General features: G+C 38.9%; 1 protein-coding gene across 1 annotated transcript in view; it reads left to right on the forward strand.

Moving 5' to 3' along the window:
- The window catches only part of LOC128744748 (protein Gawky-like), a 40,794-nt gene extending 22,118 nt beyond the window's left edge, over positions 1-18,676 (forward strand). The window contains exons 3-11 of the mRNA XM_053841962.1: positions 8,959-9,010; positions 9,064-11,954; positions 12,023-12,316; positions 12,382-12,839; positions 12,900-13,035; positions 13,092-13,556; positions 13,822-14,134; positions 14,198-14,423; positions 14,500-18,676. Of these exons, the coding sequence (XP_053697937.1) occupies positions 9,147-11,954; positions 12,023-12,316; positions 12,382-12,839; positions 12,900-13,035; positions 13,092-13,556; positions 13,822-14,134; positions 14,198-14,343 (4,620 nt within the window). The 5' untranslated portion in view covers positions 8,959-9,010; positions 9,064-9,146 and the 3' untranslated portion in view covers positions 14,344-14,423; positions 14,500-18,676. The remainder of the gene's footprint in view (positions 1-8,958; positions 9,011-9,063; positions 11,955-12,022; positions 12,317-12,381; positions 12,840-12,899; positions 13,036-13,091; positions 13,557-13,821; positions 14,135-14,197; positions 14,424-14,499) is intronic.
- The last annotated feature ends 375 nt before the right edge of the window (positions 18,677-19,051 follow it).

Below are 19,051 nucleotides of genomic sequence, written 5' to 3' on the forward strand. Positions count from 1 at the left end.
TTTACTCTACGATAATTGTACAGTTCCTGGCTATAATTTGTTGAAATTCAAAATTTCTACACGACTAATTTCTTAATTTTTACTAAATTGGGTGGTGGATGGGACTGGGAGATGAGTCAATTTTTTTCGGTTTCTGCTGTTGGCAATTCCTTATATTCTTTTATATTCTAGACTTAGATTATTGAAATATAAATTGACTGAAAGACGGCGTTGGCGTAGATGACGTTCAATATAGATGAAATAGGATATTAAATGCGAATAGAAGATTGGCATCTTTAGGCTCTTGGTACGCTAAACGGCGTTCAATTGACCGAAGTGTGCTAGTTCGGCCGGCCAATACATACGTAGTTTACTCACGAGCTAGAACGACACCAAATTAGCAACAGCACCTCACTTGCAGCCCGTTGAAAAAATTACCGAAATTTCATTTCAGCTGTCTAAAAATTCTTGATTGTTGGCTGGGTGTTGTCAAAAAAATTGCTCATCTAGAATATATTCTTAAATATTATCTTATGGGCATTATAAGACAAACCTCTTCTCTAAACTTATGCTCAAGACTTTAAACATCAAGTTATTGCAATTGCAAAATTATTTCAAACAGCGAAAGAGGTAAATATTATGGTTTTACCATTCATTTTACAATGTCAAGATAAAATATAATCTTAAGAAGCATGAGTTTCAAATATGGATTTTGTAAAGATTCCATCCGGTTAACATAATGCTTCTTAACATTTGAAATGGGCAATGATAAGTGTAAAATGTGTTCAAACTTTGGATAATACAAACTGACAACGAAACAAAATTGTGCTATAGCTATGTGCTTTGGACTTTTATTGGAGTTAACGGAACGTGTCCCACCCCAGTGGATACCATCGTGGACACGACAGTATTTAACGGATAAGCGAGAATCTCTGCCTTTATCAACATCGTGTTCTTCAGAATGTTTCTTGTCCTTGAGCCTTAGTCAACACCATCTGACTTATTACTGTTAGTCTTGAAGTAAAAGGCTATTGATTCGTTCAGCCCTTTAAGGACGGCTTATTATTTGCTATTTTTCAGAAATTTGTTACCGTGAAACAACTATTTCGCCTAGAACGTAATAAACTGTTGGAACTTTTAGACTAACGTTGGTCAACTTTCATACTTTGTAGGTCACGTAAACGATTCTGAATAATCGTTTTGCCAAAAGCTTTCATCTACACAATTGTGTAAGTTAGTGCTTAAAAGGTTAGATAATCTAATTTATTAGCATGATATTTTTTATCCAATGTTAAGTTTAGATCATTCTGAAATGGAACACTTTCGAATGCGTGATATTTTAACCGTTCTTTCAATTGAAACCCTTCTGATTGACGAAACGAATAATACCAGCCGATTCCACCAATTCTTCTTTTGACCAGTGTTTTTCATCACCCGATTCTCTTTCCATCTGCAGCTTCCGCTTAATCTCTGTTGGATGGAACTGGGGACAATTTAATGCGTTCAACTTCTTTGGGATGAACTGAATTGCGTTGTCGTTGTATCATTGTAGCAAGTCCTTGTTGTAATGGCAGTAAGCTACACAGTTCTAGCCAAAACGTAACTCATGGGCCCTATTGACCATCATGGGTCCTATTGCAGCGTAAAATTGGTTTGTAGAGGCACTCCCTTTGGTTTACTTTGGTAATTCATGATGTTATACATCATAAAAACGCTGGTTTTCTTGCTACAGGAACAGATCCCTTTCCAAATCATACATTTTTTCGCGAATTAATCCGCTCAAACAAACTTATATCTGCTAGGAACCATGCCGCGAGCAGGCACCTTGAAGAATTCGACTCCGGGATTTGATTGTAATCGACTTTCGCATAAGTTTCATTGTCGAGCAAGACACATCTATCACGTTTCGTCGACATCTGGTTGTATATCTTACAAGCCCGGATTCTGGCTATTTGCTCGAAAACATCTTTAGCCTTCCGGATTCGCCGCAACAGTTTTACCTGCTCCCGAATTGACGCTAATGCATTTTGGAGTTGACTGTGTACAATTATTTTTATTTTCTCCACTATAAATATATCAGAACCACATTAGTTTAAGACTGAAAAATATAAACCAAAACTGTTTACTAACAACAAAACGCAAAATGAAAATCAAAACTTCAGGAAAATTTCGAAAAAAAATTATTGCTCGAATATTCTTTTTCTTGCTTTTGAAGAAAAAGGACATCTTGAACACCTCAATTTTTTTGCTGTGAGTAATATGCATGCTTTATTTCAATTTTGTAATAAATCTGAACTGAAAAAAGTATTGGTTAGGGCGTTAGACATAAAAACTAAAAAGAAAAATCAGACTAATTCTTATCTGGCGCTCTTCCAGATAATTATCTATACCCTAAAAATGAATTTCTGTCTGTCTGTCTGTCTGTCCGTATGTTCCTTATATAATCGGAAACTACTGAACCGACGGTGTGAAAATTTACATGCAGGGCTTTTTGGGGTCGGGGAAGGTTCTTATGATAGTAAGAGGGGGGGTCTCCCATACAAATGAAACACAATCGAGTGTTGCCGGTGTCCCGCGTTTTTTTGTTTTCCTAGGTCTACTGACCTTTATTACTTCCGTTCGGTTGGGCCCGAACGAGCGACAGCGAGTGAGGAGAGGACCACCCTGCGAAATGGTACATTCCGTGTAAGGTTTTTCACGAAGTAGTATTCGGCGAAATGTTATACAATCACGGCGAATATTGCTATCCGCTTTATTTTATTTGGCTAAGCAATAGGGGGAGTTGTTCTCTACTTTACTGTGAGGAAAAATAGCAAATTTTTATATTAAACTATGAATAAAATGAATTATGTCAGGTTGAACTCCTCAGAAACTTGCAAAACTCGAAATTGTGATAAAGGACATCCGAGATTCACGATTTATGTACAACATAGTATAATTTGTGGCAATACGTAGTTTGTCGGGTCAGCTAGTTATTAATATTTTTTGAAACGGTGGTTCTACAATTGATGAAGGGCCGGGACGGTAGGGGAAAGAAATGAACATTTTTTGGTATAGGAGGGGAAAGAGCGGAAAGGTGAGGAGGGAGAGGGGATATTGTAGCTACGCTTAACAAGTAGTCGTTTTGACTCCTACCTTTTGTCCAATGCTGGAAGGTGCATAGGTCGAACCAAGCTATAATCAGAGATTATAACTGGATTCAAACCCACAACACCCGCCAGGAAATGTGGTTCGCTGGTACCCATGTACCTTCGAACCGCAGATGCGCTGGATAAAAGGAGACTGCAAAACCCACTTATTAAGATAGCAGGGCTGATAGCGTGTCACTTTTTAGTGACTTGGTCACTTTTTTAGTGCTGGTCATGGTCACTAAAAAGCCACATTTTTCACAAATGGTCACTAATGTCACTTTTTTGCAGCTAAACTATTTTTCATTCAAAATTTTATTTGGTGAACCCACATCGCAAGTCAAATATCAAGATTATTGAAAATTGCTAGATAACAAATATCTTTACGCCAAATTGAAACAAACGAGTTCAGTCAAAAGTTTTTATAAGATTTTGTTTCAGAAAATTACGAGATGTTGCTCGAAAACAACTAACGAACTTACTGGCCACCCAGTTAGCTTCGAGGTACGGTGCTGGTCTAACAAACCATTCATTTTACAATTTCAATTTCAATTAATCTTTTCATGTGAAATTTCTATGTGCGAAGTTGAAACTTTTCAACTTGAAATTTACTTCAAATAATATAATACTCATTGAAATTCATGAAAGTGGACAGCTCGATTTGTTATTAAAATACGAGGCAATATTTGTTCCTCAGAATAAAAATTCTTGAAGTTAGACTACTAACGTTTGTTTGTTTGACTACTATCGTACCTCGAGCTCGAGCAAGATAAATTAAACGTCACGTGAGAAATTAATGTATTGCAATTTTTTTAGTAAACGTGTCGGATTTTGATGCTGAAATGGTCTGTCCTCCGAAAATGGATTGAACATACGGTTTCACTAGTGATCGATATCAGAACAAAAAACTGGATGCAAAATTTGTCAGTTTTAAGCGGCCGTCTTTTTCTAAATATCAACTTCCACAACCAACTGAATACTTGTTCCCGGAACATAGAAGATTGGTTCAAGAATCTGGCTATATTGACCGCAAAGAAAGTATTCTTCCAGCAATAATCTTTTAAGGAAAGCAAAGCAAAGCCTAGATGTTACATTCCGTTATCAAAACTTGACTTCTGTTAGTTTTAGTTCAACAGACTTCACAGCCTTCCTTTTGACTCTAACAGCCTCTCCCAGCTGAGATTCATATATACATACGACGACTGGCTTGTTGGACCAACATCGTACCTCGAAGCCAACTGGAAGGTGGTATCCCAATCTTGTACAGTTATAGTCTTGCACCGACTTATGCGTTTTGCTATTGACATGCAAACGTATGCATTAAAAAAATGGACTTATTCCGGGGTGAAAAAAAATTAAGACAGCTAATTGAGTTTGATAAATTCCCAATGGAAGGTTATTATATTTGCTTACTTGCAAAAAAAAATTCTACGCTCTTGCGAGCGGCCTTCCAGCAGTTAACCGGAACATTTAGGCAACGTTTAGGCATGTGTTTGAGTTCTTTCTTCGTTTTATTTATCAATTCCTGCTCAGTTTTTGCGGCAAAATTGTTAGACCTTACGCTTCAGGTTTGCGCAAAAATTCTCGATGGGACGTAGCTTCGATATTCAGCCGCTCAATCTTCTCCACCGATCGCTTTGAGTATAGTGGACCGACCTCAGATCCGGTCAGACGCAACTTCCGGCAGGCACTTCGTACTATAAATTTCCCCGTTCACGGCCAGTCCGGAGCGAAAGAAGAGCGGCTTCAACATCCCTTACCCACTGATTGCCAGGCACCGTAGCGCCTTCTTGGGGAACTTTTGTGAAACGAACTTCACCTCGGAGCTCACTTCCTTCGTGGCGGAAGTAAAATACGAAGTGCCCTGCCAGACGTTGTCATCCAGGGTGAGATAGGTCTCGTCGTCTATCACCACCGCCATGTTGTGATTCGCCGGGAAAATCGTATTGACCATCATATTCAGTCGCTGCCGCTGCGTCATTGTCTGCAGCTCCGAGACAAGTGGACGGGACTACCGCTTCCTGACATGTACATCCATGTTCGCCAGGTATCTTTTCACTGTTTGGCCAGTTGCACCGACCAAGCGCACGCAGTAGTGATGTAGCCACTTTTCCCTCGGTCTTTCTCTTCAGCATTCTTTGGAGCTTCTTGTCGCTCAGGGTTATCGGCCGCCGGAACCAGGCTTTCTTTCGATGCTGTAATTATTGTCCAATAGCGCCAAGATGTTGCAGATGCCGGAACGGGCGTATCCGGCGTCCACAAAGTGCCGCACGATATCAGTTTTCGACGCGGCGAGGTACCGTTCTTCGAACGCGCACACTTCTGAACGGAGTAGCTTCACTGTTTTCGCCATCACGGTTAGAGTTCGACTGATAGAACTGTAGATTTTTTTTGCAAAACGCATATTCCTAATCGGTACAAGGCTATGACTGTACAAGATGGGGATGCCACCTCCCAGTTGAATTCGAGGTACGACGTTGGTCTAACAAGCCAGTCGTCGTATGTTTGTATGAATCCCAGCTGAGACAGGCTGTCTAATTTTTTTTAATGCATACGTTACACCAGCCTAATACTGGGTTTTTATGTCATTTTCCATACAAAATAAATAGTTTTTTATACACAACTAAATATCCGATCAATATTAAAGAATCCATAAAATATTGATAAATATCAATCCAATGGACCAATGCAAAAATACTGCTTAAACTTAGAACTAACTAGTTACTGAGTAACAGGCTTGTTTTTGCTCATCTTAATCATAAATAGACAGAGCAATCTGCTTCTCACAGCGAACAAGTGTTTCTATTTTTGTCCAAACATTTTGTGTTGTCCCGAATAATGCCAAATACTGTTTTCTCCTATAACATGTTATCTTGTGCAGAAAGAGCACAACTAGCAGAGCTAATTTTTTCTTCACACACTAGAGACTGTTTATTCTATATCCCAAAGTGAATATCGGACAGGCATTTAAACGGACTGAAACGATTTGCATCGTTATCCAGAAGCATGTATTCTGAAGTGCTCCGGCAGAAAAAGAAAGATGAAACAAAATTGTCGCTTATGGGGCTGCTGAGCAAAACATTCTATAAGCAAAACTTCTGGAACTTTTGCGCTTTGCAATAACATCACTGACAATTGAGATTATTTTTAGAGCATGGCATAAACCTACTGAGCAATCGTACGGATCAGTTTAACTGTTGGGGTGAACAATTTGAACACTCGCAGTACGTTGCATCAACCGCGTTAACTTTGAGCCGTCATTAGCTAAAATTGAAGTAGCAATCAAAAGTCTGAAGTCCAGCAAATCACAAAGATAGACTGCATTTTAGCCGAGATGCAGAAAGTTGACCCAGTATTCTGTGGACAATATCACAAAGCTCCATATCAGAAAATCCCAACTGCACGAGTTTTTTCAATTCAAACGTAAAAATCCATTCTATTGCATACCTGCGAGACGTGGTGCATCATATCGGCGAAGATAATGTGGAAACAGCAAATTTATTTAATCGCTTCCAGCGTTACATCATTCGGGTTTGCTAGCTTCACACTTGGATCTCCAATTTGGAACACCTTCGCCGATGGTTCCAACGCCAAACAGGAACAGGGAATCGGGATCATAGATGAAGGTATATCCTGATGCCAGTGAGGTAGAACCAGAGGCCTGATGTGCGAAGATCGTTCGAAAAAAAAAGCAACTTGCGCCTTCTGAGACGCCGGGAAATTGGCGACGAGCGACCCAAGATCGAGTTGAATGGAAACGACTGCTTGAAACATCACTAGCTACCTGGGCCCTATGCTGACGATGACGAGTTGGTTGATTTTTGTAGATTTGTCCAAATGAAGAAAATCCTAATTTGATTTTCGCGATACTAACCGAGACGTTTATTGTTGCAATTTAACATCCTGCCATCGGATTCCACATGAAAATAGTTTTCTCATGGCGCAAAAAGATCATTTTATCTTGCGGATTTCAGTGATATTGATCGAGAAAAGTTGTGCCCTTTATTTGCCCAGAACTGACAGAAACAGATGCGTAGTTTGAAGATCATTGAAATTCCTTCATTCTTTTGGCATCAAATTTCAAACTTAAAATTTGCTCCATTTGATCACTTTTCAGTCACTTTTTGTATATGTTTGGTCACTATTTCTGTTCATTTAGTCACTAAAATCACTTTTTTGGATTGCCTCTTTGGCTATCAGCCCTGAGATAGCGACGCGTCTGGTTGGGTTTTAGACACAAATTGTGCCGCCACAAATCCGTCTACTATAGATAACCACCGACCGAGAAGTTGAAATCTAACTTCTATTCCAAAAAAGACTAAAAAAACACAGGAAAAAGGTTAGAACTCGTTACACGTATGAGTTTTCAACATACAATGTTCTACAAAAATATGTCTTTTGATAAGATAACCAACTTTGTAAAACTTTATGAAGCAATAAAACCACTGCATTTGAAGAAATCAGCGAAAAAGTGATTTTTGAGAGGTGTTGTTGTAAAACACCCTGTAAGTTAGAAACGCCTGAAAATACGCCTACTATGTATTTGGAAAAGTTACTTATATAATCTTTAGCTACAACTTTGTCGAAGAAATCATCCTTCTATCTCTTTCTTATAAAAAGTTATTATGGATTATGTGTTTACGAGCCAAACTGGAACTTAGTCGTTGATTTCGCATTATTTATCTTTTAGAGTTGAACAACTTTGCTAAACATTGTAGGGAGCTATTATAAATCGCTTAGCCGCAAAAGTAAGTTTTCAGTTAACTTTCGTTTCTGGACCACTGTGCATTGCAGGACGACGACACTATGCAGGCCCTTACGACTTGCAAGGTACTACACGTGACGTGATTCGACTGTCAGCGTGTTAGCCACGATTCTCAGCGCGGGTTTTCGGGGAAAGGTCCCGTTCCTGTGAAATATACTAATCTCATGTTTTTAGTATTGACCTTGAAATGCGGTCATGCATATATTTTAATATTTTTTTAAAAGTTGCAAGCTAGTTATTGCATAAAAATTAAGACTTAAGCTTTTTTGAGCATATTTTTATGAAAAGATAGTCATTAGCTGGACCGCATCGGGTTTCCGATGTTGCCCGTGAGAGGGTTAAAAAGTTCGTAGCACGGATAAATGACTCGCATGATCGCTATCATTGCACGGCCAATCCTATTTTTATGTCATAGTCCGATAGAAAACTTTTAGGTACCATCAAATTTCGATAACTGCCAGGGCTTGTTCGTTCACTTTGACTCAATTTTCATTCATTATATAGTAGATTATAAACCAATTATTACAAATGTCCCATATATAACTTTGTCAAATTTTGCTCCACTGACTGTACTGTCAAATGTATCAACATTGAGTCAAAGTGAACGAACAAGCTCTGTTAACTGCACTAAGCTTATCGCCGATTTTGAGAAAGACTTACGTTGGTTTGGCTGATCTGATAAAGCCAAGAGATGACATGAACAACGCTTCAACTGTTAGCTATAACAGCTCAGCCCAATAATGAAAGTCTTTGTCAAAATCGGTGATAATTAGCAATTAACGAAATATGACTGTGTACATCTAAAAAACATAATTTATTTGATAAATTATCGAAAATGGAAAAGTTACGTGGTGCGCATTAACAGTCAGCATCGCGAGTAACGTCGTAAAGGAGTCAAACATTGATACAAAACAACAAAGGTTTTACTGCTAAATGTCTACTATAGAAACTTCAAAAGAACTTATTACTGGTTTTAATCATTTGTCCCCTCAATTTACTGATTTCGGATTAAAATTAAATGTAGTGTAATTGGAATAAGTTCACTCATTACCAACATTTAATTCATTTTCTTTTTCCTTTTCACAGTTTAACACATTTCACCTACACATAGAATACATACCAGTAAACGGGATCTGAGGTAAGTCAATGTTTCTTCATCGCTAAAAAATATTTAATACCAATATATTGCAGGATAGTGTGTTTTTTGTTTCTCAGAGAGAAATGCAATAGTGTATATAAATACGCTACAAACAAAATAGAGCAAATTACGGAAAATGCAAAACTTTATCTCTAGTATCGAAAATAATACAAAGAATTTAGACGTATTAATGACCCTTAATATTAAGAAATCCGATAAAAATATCACCAACACTGTTACTACTACCGCTGCTAAATCTTCTATGACTACTTTTTCTATTACTTCAACTACTCAAAACAACACGAACAAGTCTGAATACGCTTTTAAGAAATCACTTAATAGTTTGCTAAGTTCAATCGAAAAAGAGGCAAGTCAAAAGCTGGAGCTGTCGAAAGAAGGAGAGGGCGAGTTGCATCTACTAATTCGAAAACCACTGTTACTACAATCGATCGATGAGTCTGAGCAACAATCAGGGATTGTATCCAATATTATACTTACTGTTAATAGTAATTCAATAATTCGCCAAACAATTGCAGCAAAAATTAACATCGATTGCATTGCGCTTGTGGTCTTTGAAGAGGAACAACTGCACTCGCTGTGTGAGCAACGATCGGAGCTGACCCTCACTGGACAATACTATGCACGAAGTAAGCGCCAGTTAGAACTAAACACGGGTGGCTACACTATTCAAAAAAATCAGAAAAACGGGAATTTGACACATTTCGATCATCTGTTCCAAAGCATGATGAATAAGAATGACACTGTGAATATGATATGTGATTTAATTGATTACCTGATAACAGTAAATACTAATCATAGTATAATAGCGGATGGATGTAGTAGCTTGATCTGTAATGACCAAAATTTAGATTTTAAGAACGACAACAATGATAAAGCCATGGCAAATAATGCAAACGATGCTAATACTTCCGAACAAGCCAAACCAACCTCGAAACTAGTATCAACGTACGTTAAGTTTGATGAGCTGCTGTGTCTTTCTGAACGAGAAAAGACTGTGCGAAGAGCAGGCCTGAGGCCACGTATGAGACTGTGTGGAGGAGGGGAAGACTCAATCAATAGTGGAGCTAGTGCCTGGGGCACCCCAGGTACTGCTGGCAATCCAGGGAATTCATGGGGTTCCCTGAATCCTCAACAGCCAGGATCGTGGGTTAACAATCCGCAAGCAGGAGCTGTAGGAGGTGGTAGCGCAAACATGAAGCAACAGCAACCACAACAACCGGTAGCAACTGGGCCGCCAGGACATCCTGGTGGCGAAAACATTGATCCCAATGCGTGGGTCACAGGTAATCCAGTTAACCCTAACACGAATGCTTCTAATGCACAAAATCAACCAAGTGGTGCTAGTGGTAATGTAGCCAATTCAATTAACAGTGCCAATACTGTACAACAACCGCAACAAGCTGATGTACCAGCAGCACAACCGAATCCTAAGTTGGAACGTTTAAATACAATGATCGAAGCTCTTCATGCACATGATGGGTGGGGCTCAGAAAATGTAAATCAGGATACTCGATGGGATGTACCAGCTTCTCCGGAACCGGGCTCGAAGCCAGATCCGAACAGTGCAATCACGGGTCCTACAGCTGGCATCCCTATGTGGAAAACCAACACTGGGACCGAGATTTGGGAAGCGAATCTTCGTAATGGCGGACAAATGCCCCAACAACAAACCGTTCAAAAAACACCGTGGGGCCCGTCAACCAACATTGGAGGAACCTGGGGTGAAGATGATGACGCCAATGAACCGAACAGTGTTTGGACCGGCGTCGCCGGCAACAACCAGACTGCAGTTACACCTCAAGGTGGGCCGTCCCAACAGGCTCCCTGGAATGCTGCAAGCAATGCTAATATGTGGGGTCCTGGTGGCGTTGCTCCTGGTGCCATTAAAAAAGACACTGACTGGACCGGTTCTACAGTCCCTGCTAGTGGATGGGATCAGCGCAATGCACCTCCTGCAGTCACTGCAAGCGTTACTGGAATGGAACCAACAAACATTGATATGCGCAATATGCGCATTTCAGGAGGAATAGATGGAAACAGAGAAATTCGTGGTGATCCAAGAGGTATTTCCGGTCGATTGAATGGTAATGTCAATCTCTGGGAGCAGCACCAACTTCCAGGAATAGCACCTAATAAAATGCCGCCTGTATCAACCCCTGGTACACCAGCAGGAAATGCTCAATGGCCTAATAATCAACTTCCTGGCCACAATAAGATGCCTTCTGGTTGGGAAGACTCCTCAACTCCTGGTATCAGACGTAATGTTGATGACGGTACTGCCGTATGGGGTCAAAATGTGCTCAGCCGTCAAAATTCAAATGTCTCCAACTGGAAAGAAGGACAGGAAGGACTACAACGAAATTCTGTTCAACGAAACTCTATTGTTGGCGGAAATTTACCAGGTGTCACAGGTGGTAGAATTGGAAATTCTGGCCCTATCAAGCCAGACATGTGGGGACAAAACAATGTGAATCCACGTACTGGTGCTGGATGGGACGATAACGGTGGCAATAATTGGGAGGAAAAAACTGCAGGCTCATTATGGACAGAAAATGTTACACCAGCAAATTGGAACAAGGGTAAACAACCAATGGGCTCCAATTGGAACGATGCTGGCGGCGATATGGTTCCAGATTGGGGAATGCATAATGCTGGCTTAAACAAGCCCCCGAATAAAATAAATCCACTTGAGTTTATCAGAAACAGCAAACACTACCGCATGCTATGTGAAATGGGTTTCAAAAAAGAAGATGTTGAAACAGTTCTTCGTATATCCAATATGAATCTCGAGGAATCAATTGAAATGTTGCAGAGAAATGGATCATCTGACTGGCGACGAGGAGATGACCATGGTCCCGCATTCGGTAATCAATTTAATGACCGGTTTTCGACAGCTGGTAATACAGCGCTTCCGTTCCCTCAGGTAACTTTAATATACCTACATTTGTATATGCAAACAGTTTATTGCAGATGTGCTATTTGTTGTTTTAGAATAATCAAAACTTGCTCAGTGCGTTTGGTGGTAATCCAAATATGAACCCCCTGCATAATATGAAATATAGTGCAGGACATGGTGGTCCTAATGGAGCCACCGCCGCCCAATTTGGTCAACCATCGGTGCTTAATCAAAATGCCCAATCTCAACCTTCCACCCAGCAACTACGCATGCTAGTCCAACAAATTCAAATGGCCGTACAACATGGTTATTTGAACCAACAAATCCTTAACCAACCTTTGGCACCGCAAACATTGTTACTTTTAAATCAACTGTTGAATCATATCAAGGTAATTGACTATAAGTTTTGTTTTAAAACTTTGATTTCATATTGGATATACTATTAAATTTTCAGCAATTACAAGTTATGCAAAGCAATTTAAACCGCAGTGGCGGTGGCGGTGTTAGTGCTGTACAAATTTCCCTTGCAATCAATAAGCTCAAATCGCAAATTGGAAACCTCCAAAACCAGATCACTGCACAGCAGACTATCTATATGAAACAACAACAGCAACAACAGCAGCAGCAAAACAATCCGAACCCGGTGTCTACCAGTGGGCACCAAGCAAATGACTTGTTCCGTACTCCTAACGAAATACCCGGACTTCCGGGTAATTTCTCAGATTTATCCCTGAAGGATAATAACAACCCATTCCCATCGTCAGGTGGCACTAGTCAACAGTCTCGATTAACCCAGTGGAAACTTCCTTCAACATCAGCAGTAGATAAAGATGCAGATCTTACAGATTTTCCTCGAGCTCCAGGGACTACCTCAAAACCATCTGCCTCAGGGCTTGGAGGAATCGATGATGGGTATGTCAAAAAACTTATTTTGTTAAATACGGTTGGGATAAACCGAATCATTGTTTGTAGAACATGGTCCAATGGGCGTTCCAACATGGGTGACGGATGGCCGGATTCCAATGCTCAAGATAATAAAGACTGGACGGCAAATGCTGATACATTTACCGATTTGGTTCCTGAATTTGAGCCAGGAAAACCGTGGAAGGTAGGCAGCAAAGTTTTGTAATCGAATAAAAATAATTAACAATCTTGTTTTTTTAGGGTACTCTACCCACTCGTATCGAAGATGATCCCACTATTACACCGGGAAGCGTTGCGCGCTCTCCATTATCCATAGTTTCTGCCAAAGAATCGAATTTATTTGCCAATAGCAATAGTACTAGTAACAATAATAATAATGCTACTAACAGCAAATCCTCGCCGACTGAATCGATTACGTCCTCTACCTGGAGTTACAACCCTAATAGCACACACGGTGGCTTCGGGGGCTCAAAACTGTCGAAAAATCCGTGGCCAGATAGTATTGTTCCTTCGGCCGATTTGTGGGAGAATCCTCTCAACAAAGGTGCGCGTGTAGCTCCACCTGGACTTAAAACAGGCGCAGGTGGCAAACTAGAGGTGAACGGATGGAATCCTTCGCACGCTTCAGCCGGTGGTCCTGGTTGGAACGGTAGTGCAGCGGCATGGCCTTCAACATGGATTTTGTTGAAAAATCTTACTGCACAGGTACGTAAAGCGCGAAGCTTACACACTTTCAATACAACAATGTTATTAATATACGGAATAACAACGACATGAACGAAAATCGAATCCACTCCACAGTCACCCAATTTTAGTACTAATATTGAAAAATCTCTGGCGCCCAAGTGTGTATGTGGGCTTAAATGTCATGTCCTTCATAATCACTTATTTAAAAAAAAATCTATTTTTTTTGGTTAATTGAAGAACATTATTATGTAAAATGACTTAATTTAAACACCATTTCGTTTAGATTGACGGGTCCACGCTACGTACGTTGTGTATGCAACACGGTCCATTGGTCGCGTTTCACGTGTATCTCAATCATGGCATTGCCCTTTGTAAATACTCATCACGTGAAGAAGCAAACAAAGCTCAATTAGCGCTCAACAACTGCATGCTGGGAAACACAACAATTTGCGCCGAGACCACTACAGAGAGCGATGTTCAGAATATTCTCCAACATCTGGGTCCCCCAAATGGCTCTAACGGTATGACAGGTGGATCTGGGGGACAGAATTGGAGGTTGAGTGCCGCTGCCCAATCACAATCCGTACGAAATCCAGGTTGTTTCATTCGCTTCACCGTATAATGCTTGTCACACCATTATGCTGTTTATTTTCGTGTAGGTGCAGATGCTTGGAATACAGCATGGCCTAGCACTTCTGCAGGAGCTAACCTCTGGGCTCCAATGGACGGACCATCCGATCGAGTGACGCCGGCCAATCTAAACTCATTTTTACCCGAGAGCTTGCTTGGTACTGAACTGAACTAAGCCGAACGAAAAGATACAAAGCATATAAACGTTCATAGAAGATAAGCGATCAAAGTGAGCAGAATTTATAGGATAAAAAGGTGAGTACGACATTATGGCAACTGATCATTCGATGTATATTATTAGTATAAAATACTAATTCGAACTACGATGCAGATTTTGTTGGACGTCACTGAACGAAGGTAGCTGAAGGCCTGGGTTTATAAATGAAGTGTCTTTTCACAGTCAGCGGTTTCGTCTGGCGTAGTATTAAGGTGTTGTGAATGTTTTTATCATTTTTTTTAAATAAAGCGATATACAATTAATATATATTTGAAACAGACAAAAATCGAAAAAAAATACAACTAAAAATGAGGAAACCAACACAAACAAACACACAAAACATTTCAAGTCAAAGAAAAGTCTAGTTATATGTTTCACATGTTAAGTTTTACAGTAAATTATAAACTTTTTTCACGAGTGAGAGGATTCGAACCCTCATGAAAACAAAGCATACGAATCCTATTAACTTTAGGTTGCTTTAGGCGTATAAGTCAGAAAAATCGGTTTGTTTTCTATCCTATTATTTTGTACTAGCAGCATTCGTTTCTACCACTTCTTCGTCTGGGGACGAATCGCGCATGGTGACACATGCGTACATAATTCAGTCAAAGATAAAAAAAAAGTCACAAACAATTATGCACATTTTGCAGTAGGTGAAAGCAATTTATAAGAAAATCAAATGTGGTATTAGAATATATTTCGATGTAAGAAAATCTATATAATTCAACAAAGTAAAACGAAAATGTTACTGCTGTTAGAAAAGACCGTTCACATGAAAATCGTTGGCCGCTTTCGGCAGCAACAGTAATTAATATATAAATGCAAAAACAATAGGGGGACTATTGCAACATTTCACTGTACTCTAGAGCCCCATCGATTCGTTTGAACCTGAAACGCTTTTCAACGAACGCCATTTACAAGAAAGCTTTGAAATTTAAGAGTATTGTAATGAATACATTACGCGCTAGCCCTGCTAATTTACTTGAAAAATGTTCCGGTGAATGAACGAAAAAATATATATACCTTTATATTTAACGTAAGGCGAACTCTAAAGACAAGGACAAATCATAAATTTATTTCTATCGATGATTTTCACCGAACGGTAGAAAAGTATTGTTTATATTTTCTTCACACTTTGTAAGGTTTGTTACGTATAGTAGCTCACATTTCACTGAATTCAAGAATTCGAATCAATTTTTTGTTTCAGGTTGTCGCTATATTATTGTACAGTTCGGCAGAAGCTTCGATATCTAAGTGAAAACCAGATAGAAAACATCCCAGTGCTGACTGATACATATATAAACAACATAGGTGACAATTTTTCCAAAAAAAAAAAACAAAGCCGTGGTGAAATCTGTTGGAATAGGAAATCAAAATCCGAAGGAATGTAGTTGGAGATTTTACTGAGATGTGCCTATCAATGATGATTACAAAACGGTATTGGAGGCCATCTAATGTGATTAATTTACACTGAGTAAATTAATATCAATTTGTTTTTATTTAGGCTTTATTTTTGCCCTGTCGGTAAATAAAATTACGATGGAAGCATGCTGGTGAACGGATTCCAGATAAATTTTGTAATTTTGCTAGAACATTGATCAGAACAAAAGAGTTTCCATAAAAAAAACCATTCCGCATGGATAATGCTATATTATATCTCTCAATTAAAATGATTGTGGCACAACCTGATTATGGTAGATTTATGTATTCTGAAAACTTCAAACCATTCACCCCGAATTGACCAGAAATTACCAGCAGTAAAGCGTAACGCAAGTTTTGTACTTAATGACAAAGTTACCATCAGTTAGTTGCAGATTTGACGATACACTACGGAGAAACAATGGTAACTTGGGCACCGAACCGGGTAAATTGATTAAAGTTTCTATTGAAAAAAAAATCATGTTTCGTTTTGAAGTTCAATTAATGAAAAATCAGCTAACCTTCCGGGTGGCGGAATCCGAATTGCCGGGCCTTTCATTTAACTCCTACTTTCAGTTTCTGTACAGCCACCACGTCCACTTTGTTCGCCGCAGAGTGCCAGTTTGTCTAAAACTGTTTCTAGCTTCCAACTGTTTTGTTTGCGCTTGACAACGGCCCACTATTTCTCAGTCAGACGGAGCTCTGGCGTGTTGGGAGAGTTCTCATTGTCGGATACCACCTGTACGTTGATGCTGGAGTATACCACTTCATGGACTTTGTTCCGTAATGGCAGGATGTCATCCGGCTAAAACAGTACGGAACGATCGTATTGCTTCAAGAAAGGCAGTCGTTGCTGACTGTCGGCAAACGAAATCTTATTAGGTTGACGACAGTTGATTTGGCCTAACGATTTTACTAACTTGACGTGCGAATAGTTGGTCTTTTCGCGATGCGAGAGCATTTCCTGCGGTGCTCAGCTTGCTTAAATGCCATTTTGATTTTCAGTTATCAAATGTTTAAAATAAATTTAAAATTGTCAACGCTGTATCTTTTGTGCCGGGATATTACTGGAGTGCGAAAATGCATTTTATTGCCATTAAAGTGGATAAAACAAATCACATGGCAACGTGTGCGTAAGTATAATGTCAGTAATCACGATAGAGGCATCATTTTGCACGCACATACCTACAAAATGAGGACTGTTTAGGTTTTTTAAATGCATGGTTAAAGCGAATGCGCCAAGTTTAAGTCAACCAAATTTGTATAATAGCACATTTTATAATGTACTTATGGTTTACATTGATGGTGCTTGTACAATGAAACAATGATAAGCAATAATTCACCGGGCATTGAATTACTTCATAACATCTGTAGAAGTTTGGATGGATTGTTTGCAAAAAGCTCTTACGTTCAGTGTTTTGATATTTACTCTTTATGGATGTTTATACCGTGCGTTGATATTACGCACAAGTTAAAAATTCCACTTACAATCCTTTTGTACAATTAAATGTACTGCAGTATCTCACAAATTTTATTTCAGATGAAGCTAATCGAGTGAAAGTGAAAGACATTTATGACATGTTGGTCACAATATTTGTTTATTTTTTCGAATAATTCAATATTAATTCTTTGCTAATAAAGAAAACTTCCGTTACATTGAGTATTCAAATACGTGTGATTTTACATACCGAATGCTTGAGAAAACAATCATTCGAACTGTGAATTCTGGCTCCATCCAGCTCGCTTCCATCGACTCTTCCAATACAATTTTCTGGTCAAATGCTTCGTTATTTAGCCAGCTGATGCAATACATTTGACTTGCCATTACAGTATATTCCAAAGGCATATTCTACCCTATTCTAACAATGTTCGAACTGAAACAATGATTACCCTTAATTTTCAGCCTGCATTAACAGTAACTTTAGTGCTTAGATTAAAGAACTGCAAACTTACAGAAGAAATCCTTGTAGACCATTTATAGAGTCCCTGTGTACGATTTAGTTTACTAATTTGTGATACTATTAAAAATCTAGGTTTCAAACCATTCTCCAAAGTTGATTTTTAAATCTACCTTAAGCAAACAATGCCACAAAACGCTTTGTGTAAACAGTGAAATAAAAGAGAACAGCACACATCTCCTGTGGGAACTCCTACTATATAATCAGCAATCGAGATTGCCTGTGTTACATTTAAATATAATTACGTTCTTTCCAGTGTGCCGCTTACGTTATTTAAAAGAGTTTTTAGGATAAGTTATATATTAACCTTGCCCTATCTTCCATACACACACACACACGCATATGTTGATTATGTTGATTGCTCACAATTTATTGTTACTATTCCCATTTCTATTTATTAGAATAGAGATACTCCAGTTTACGAGAAATTTAGCTTTAAGGATGCCACTCTAAACACAAAAAAAAAACAAAATGCGAGAGAAAACCACGTGACCCATGATGTGCTGAAAATATAAATACAGTGTGTAGAAGTATTAGCTACGTTACACTAGACACTGCATCTGGAACCTTATGTGATTATCTGCAGTGTTTAATCAATAATCAATATCTTTCACAAAAACATAAGACACATCTTTGGTTTACGTGAGAGCATTTATTTTTACCGAACAAGATGACGCAAAGCTTCGGCCTAACGTAACAAACCACCAGTAGCTTTGAGAAATTGTGCTTATAAATATTCGATCCTCATTTCGGTTATCCTTTTCGTGTTAATATCCTGCTACTAAAGTGCTGGGAATGTCTTAGAATTTGCACTACCGTAGAACAGTAAACTTTTAACCAATTATGGCGAGGAAGAAAAACGTAAATAGATTCGATTTTAAAATATGGTTTCTGTTGATGAGACGTCACGAAACAAAGAGTTGCTTTCCATTTGTTTAAACCAAATGGAAAGCAACTCTTTGTTTCGTGACGTCTCATCAACAGAAACCATATTTTAAAATCGAATCTATTTACGTTTTTCTTCCTCGCCATAATTGGTTAAAAGTTTACTGTTAGTCCGGGAAATATTTTTGAAAACTTGGAATCCGCATATCTTTAGATGCATTACATGGCACACAACGAGAAAGCTAAATTGTCTAATCGATTTTTTCGGGTTTGGCAAAAAAATTTACATTCACTTTTGCTTTTTATGTTTTAAAAACGATTTGTTTCCTTCAAGATGCCTACAACCATAGAGGTGAGATGCTAACTTATGGTTCGTATTTCGTCTGCTGTAAGTCAGAAATACG

This window comes from Sabethes cyaneus, chromosome 3, assembly GCF_943734655.1.
Source record: "Sabethes cyaneus chromosome 3, idSabCyanKW18_F2, whole genome shotgun sequence".
Lineage (NCBI taxonomy): Eukaryota > Metazoa > Arthropoda > Insecta > Diptera > Culicidae > Sabethes > Sabethes cyaneus.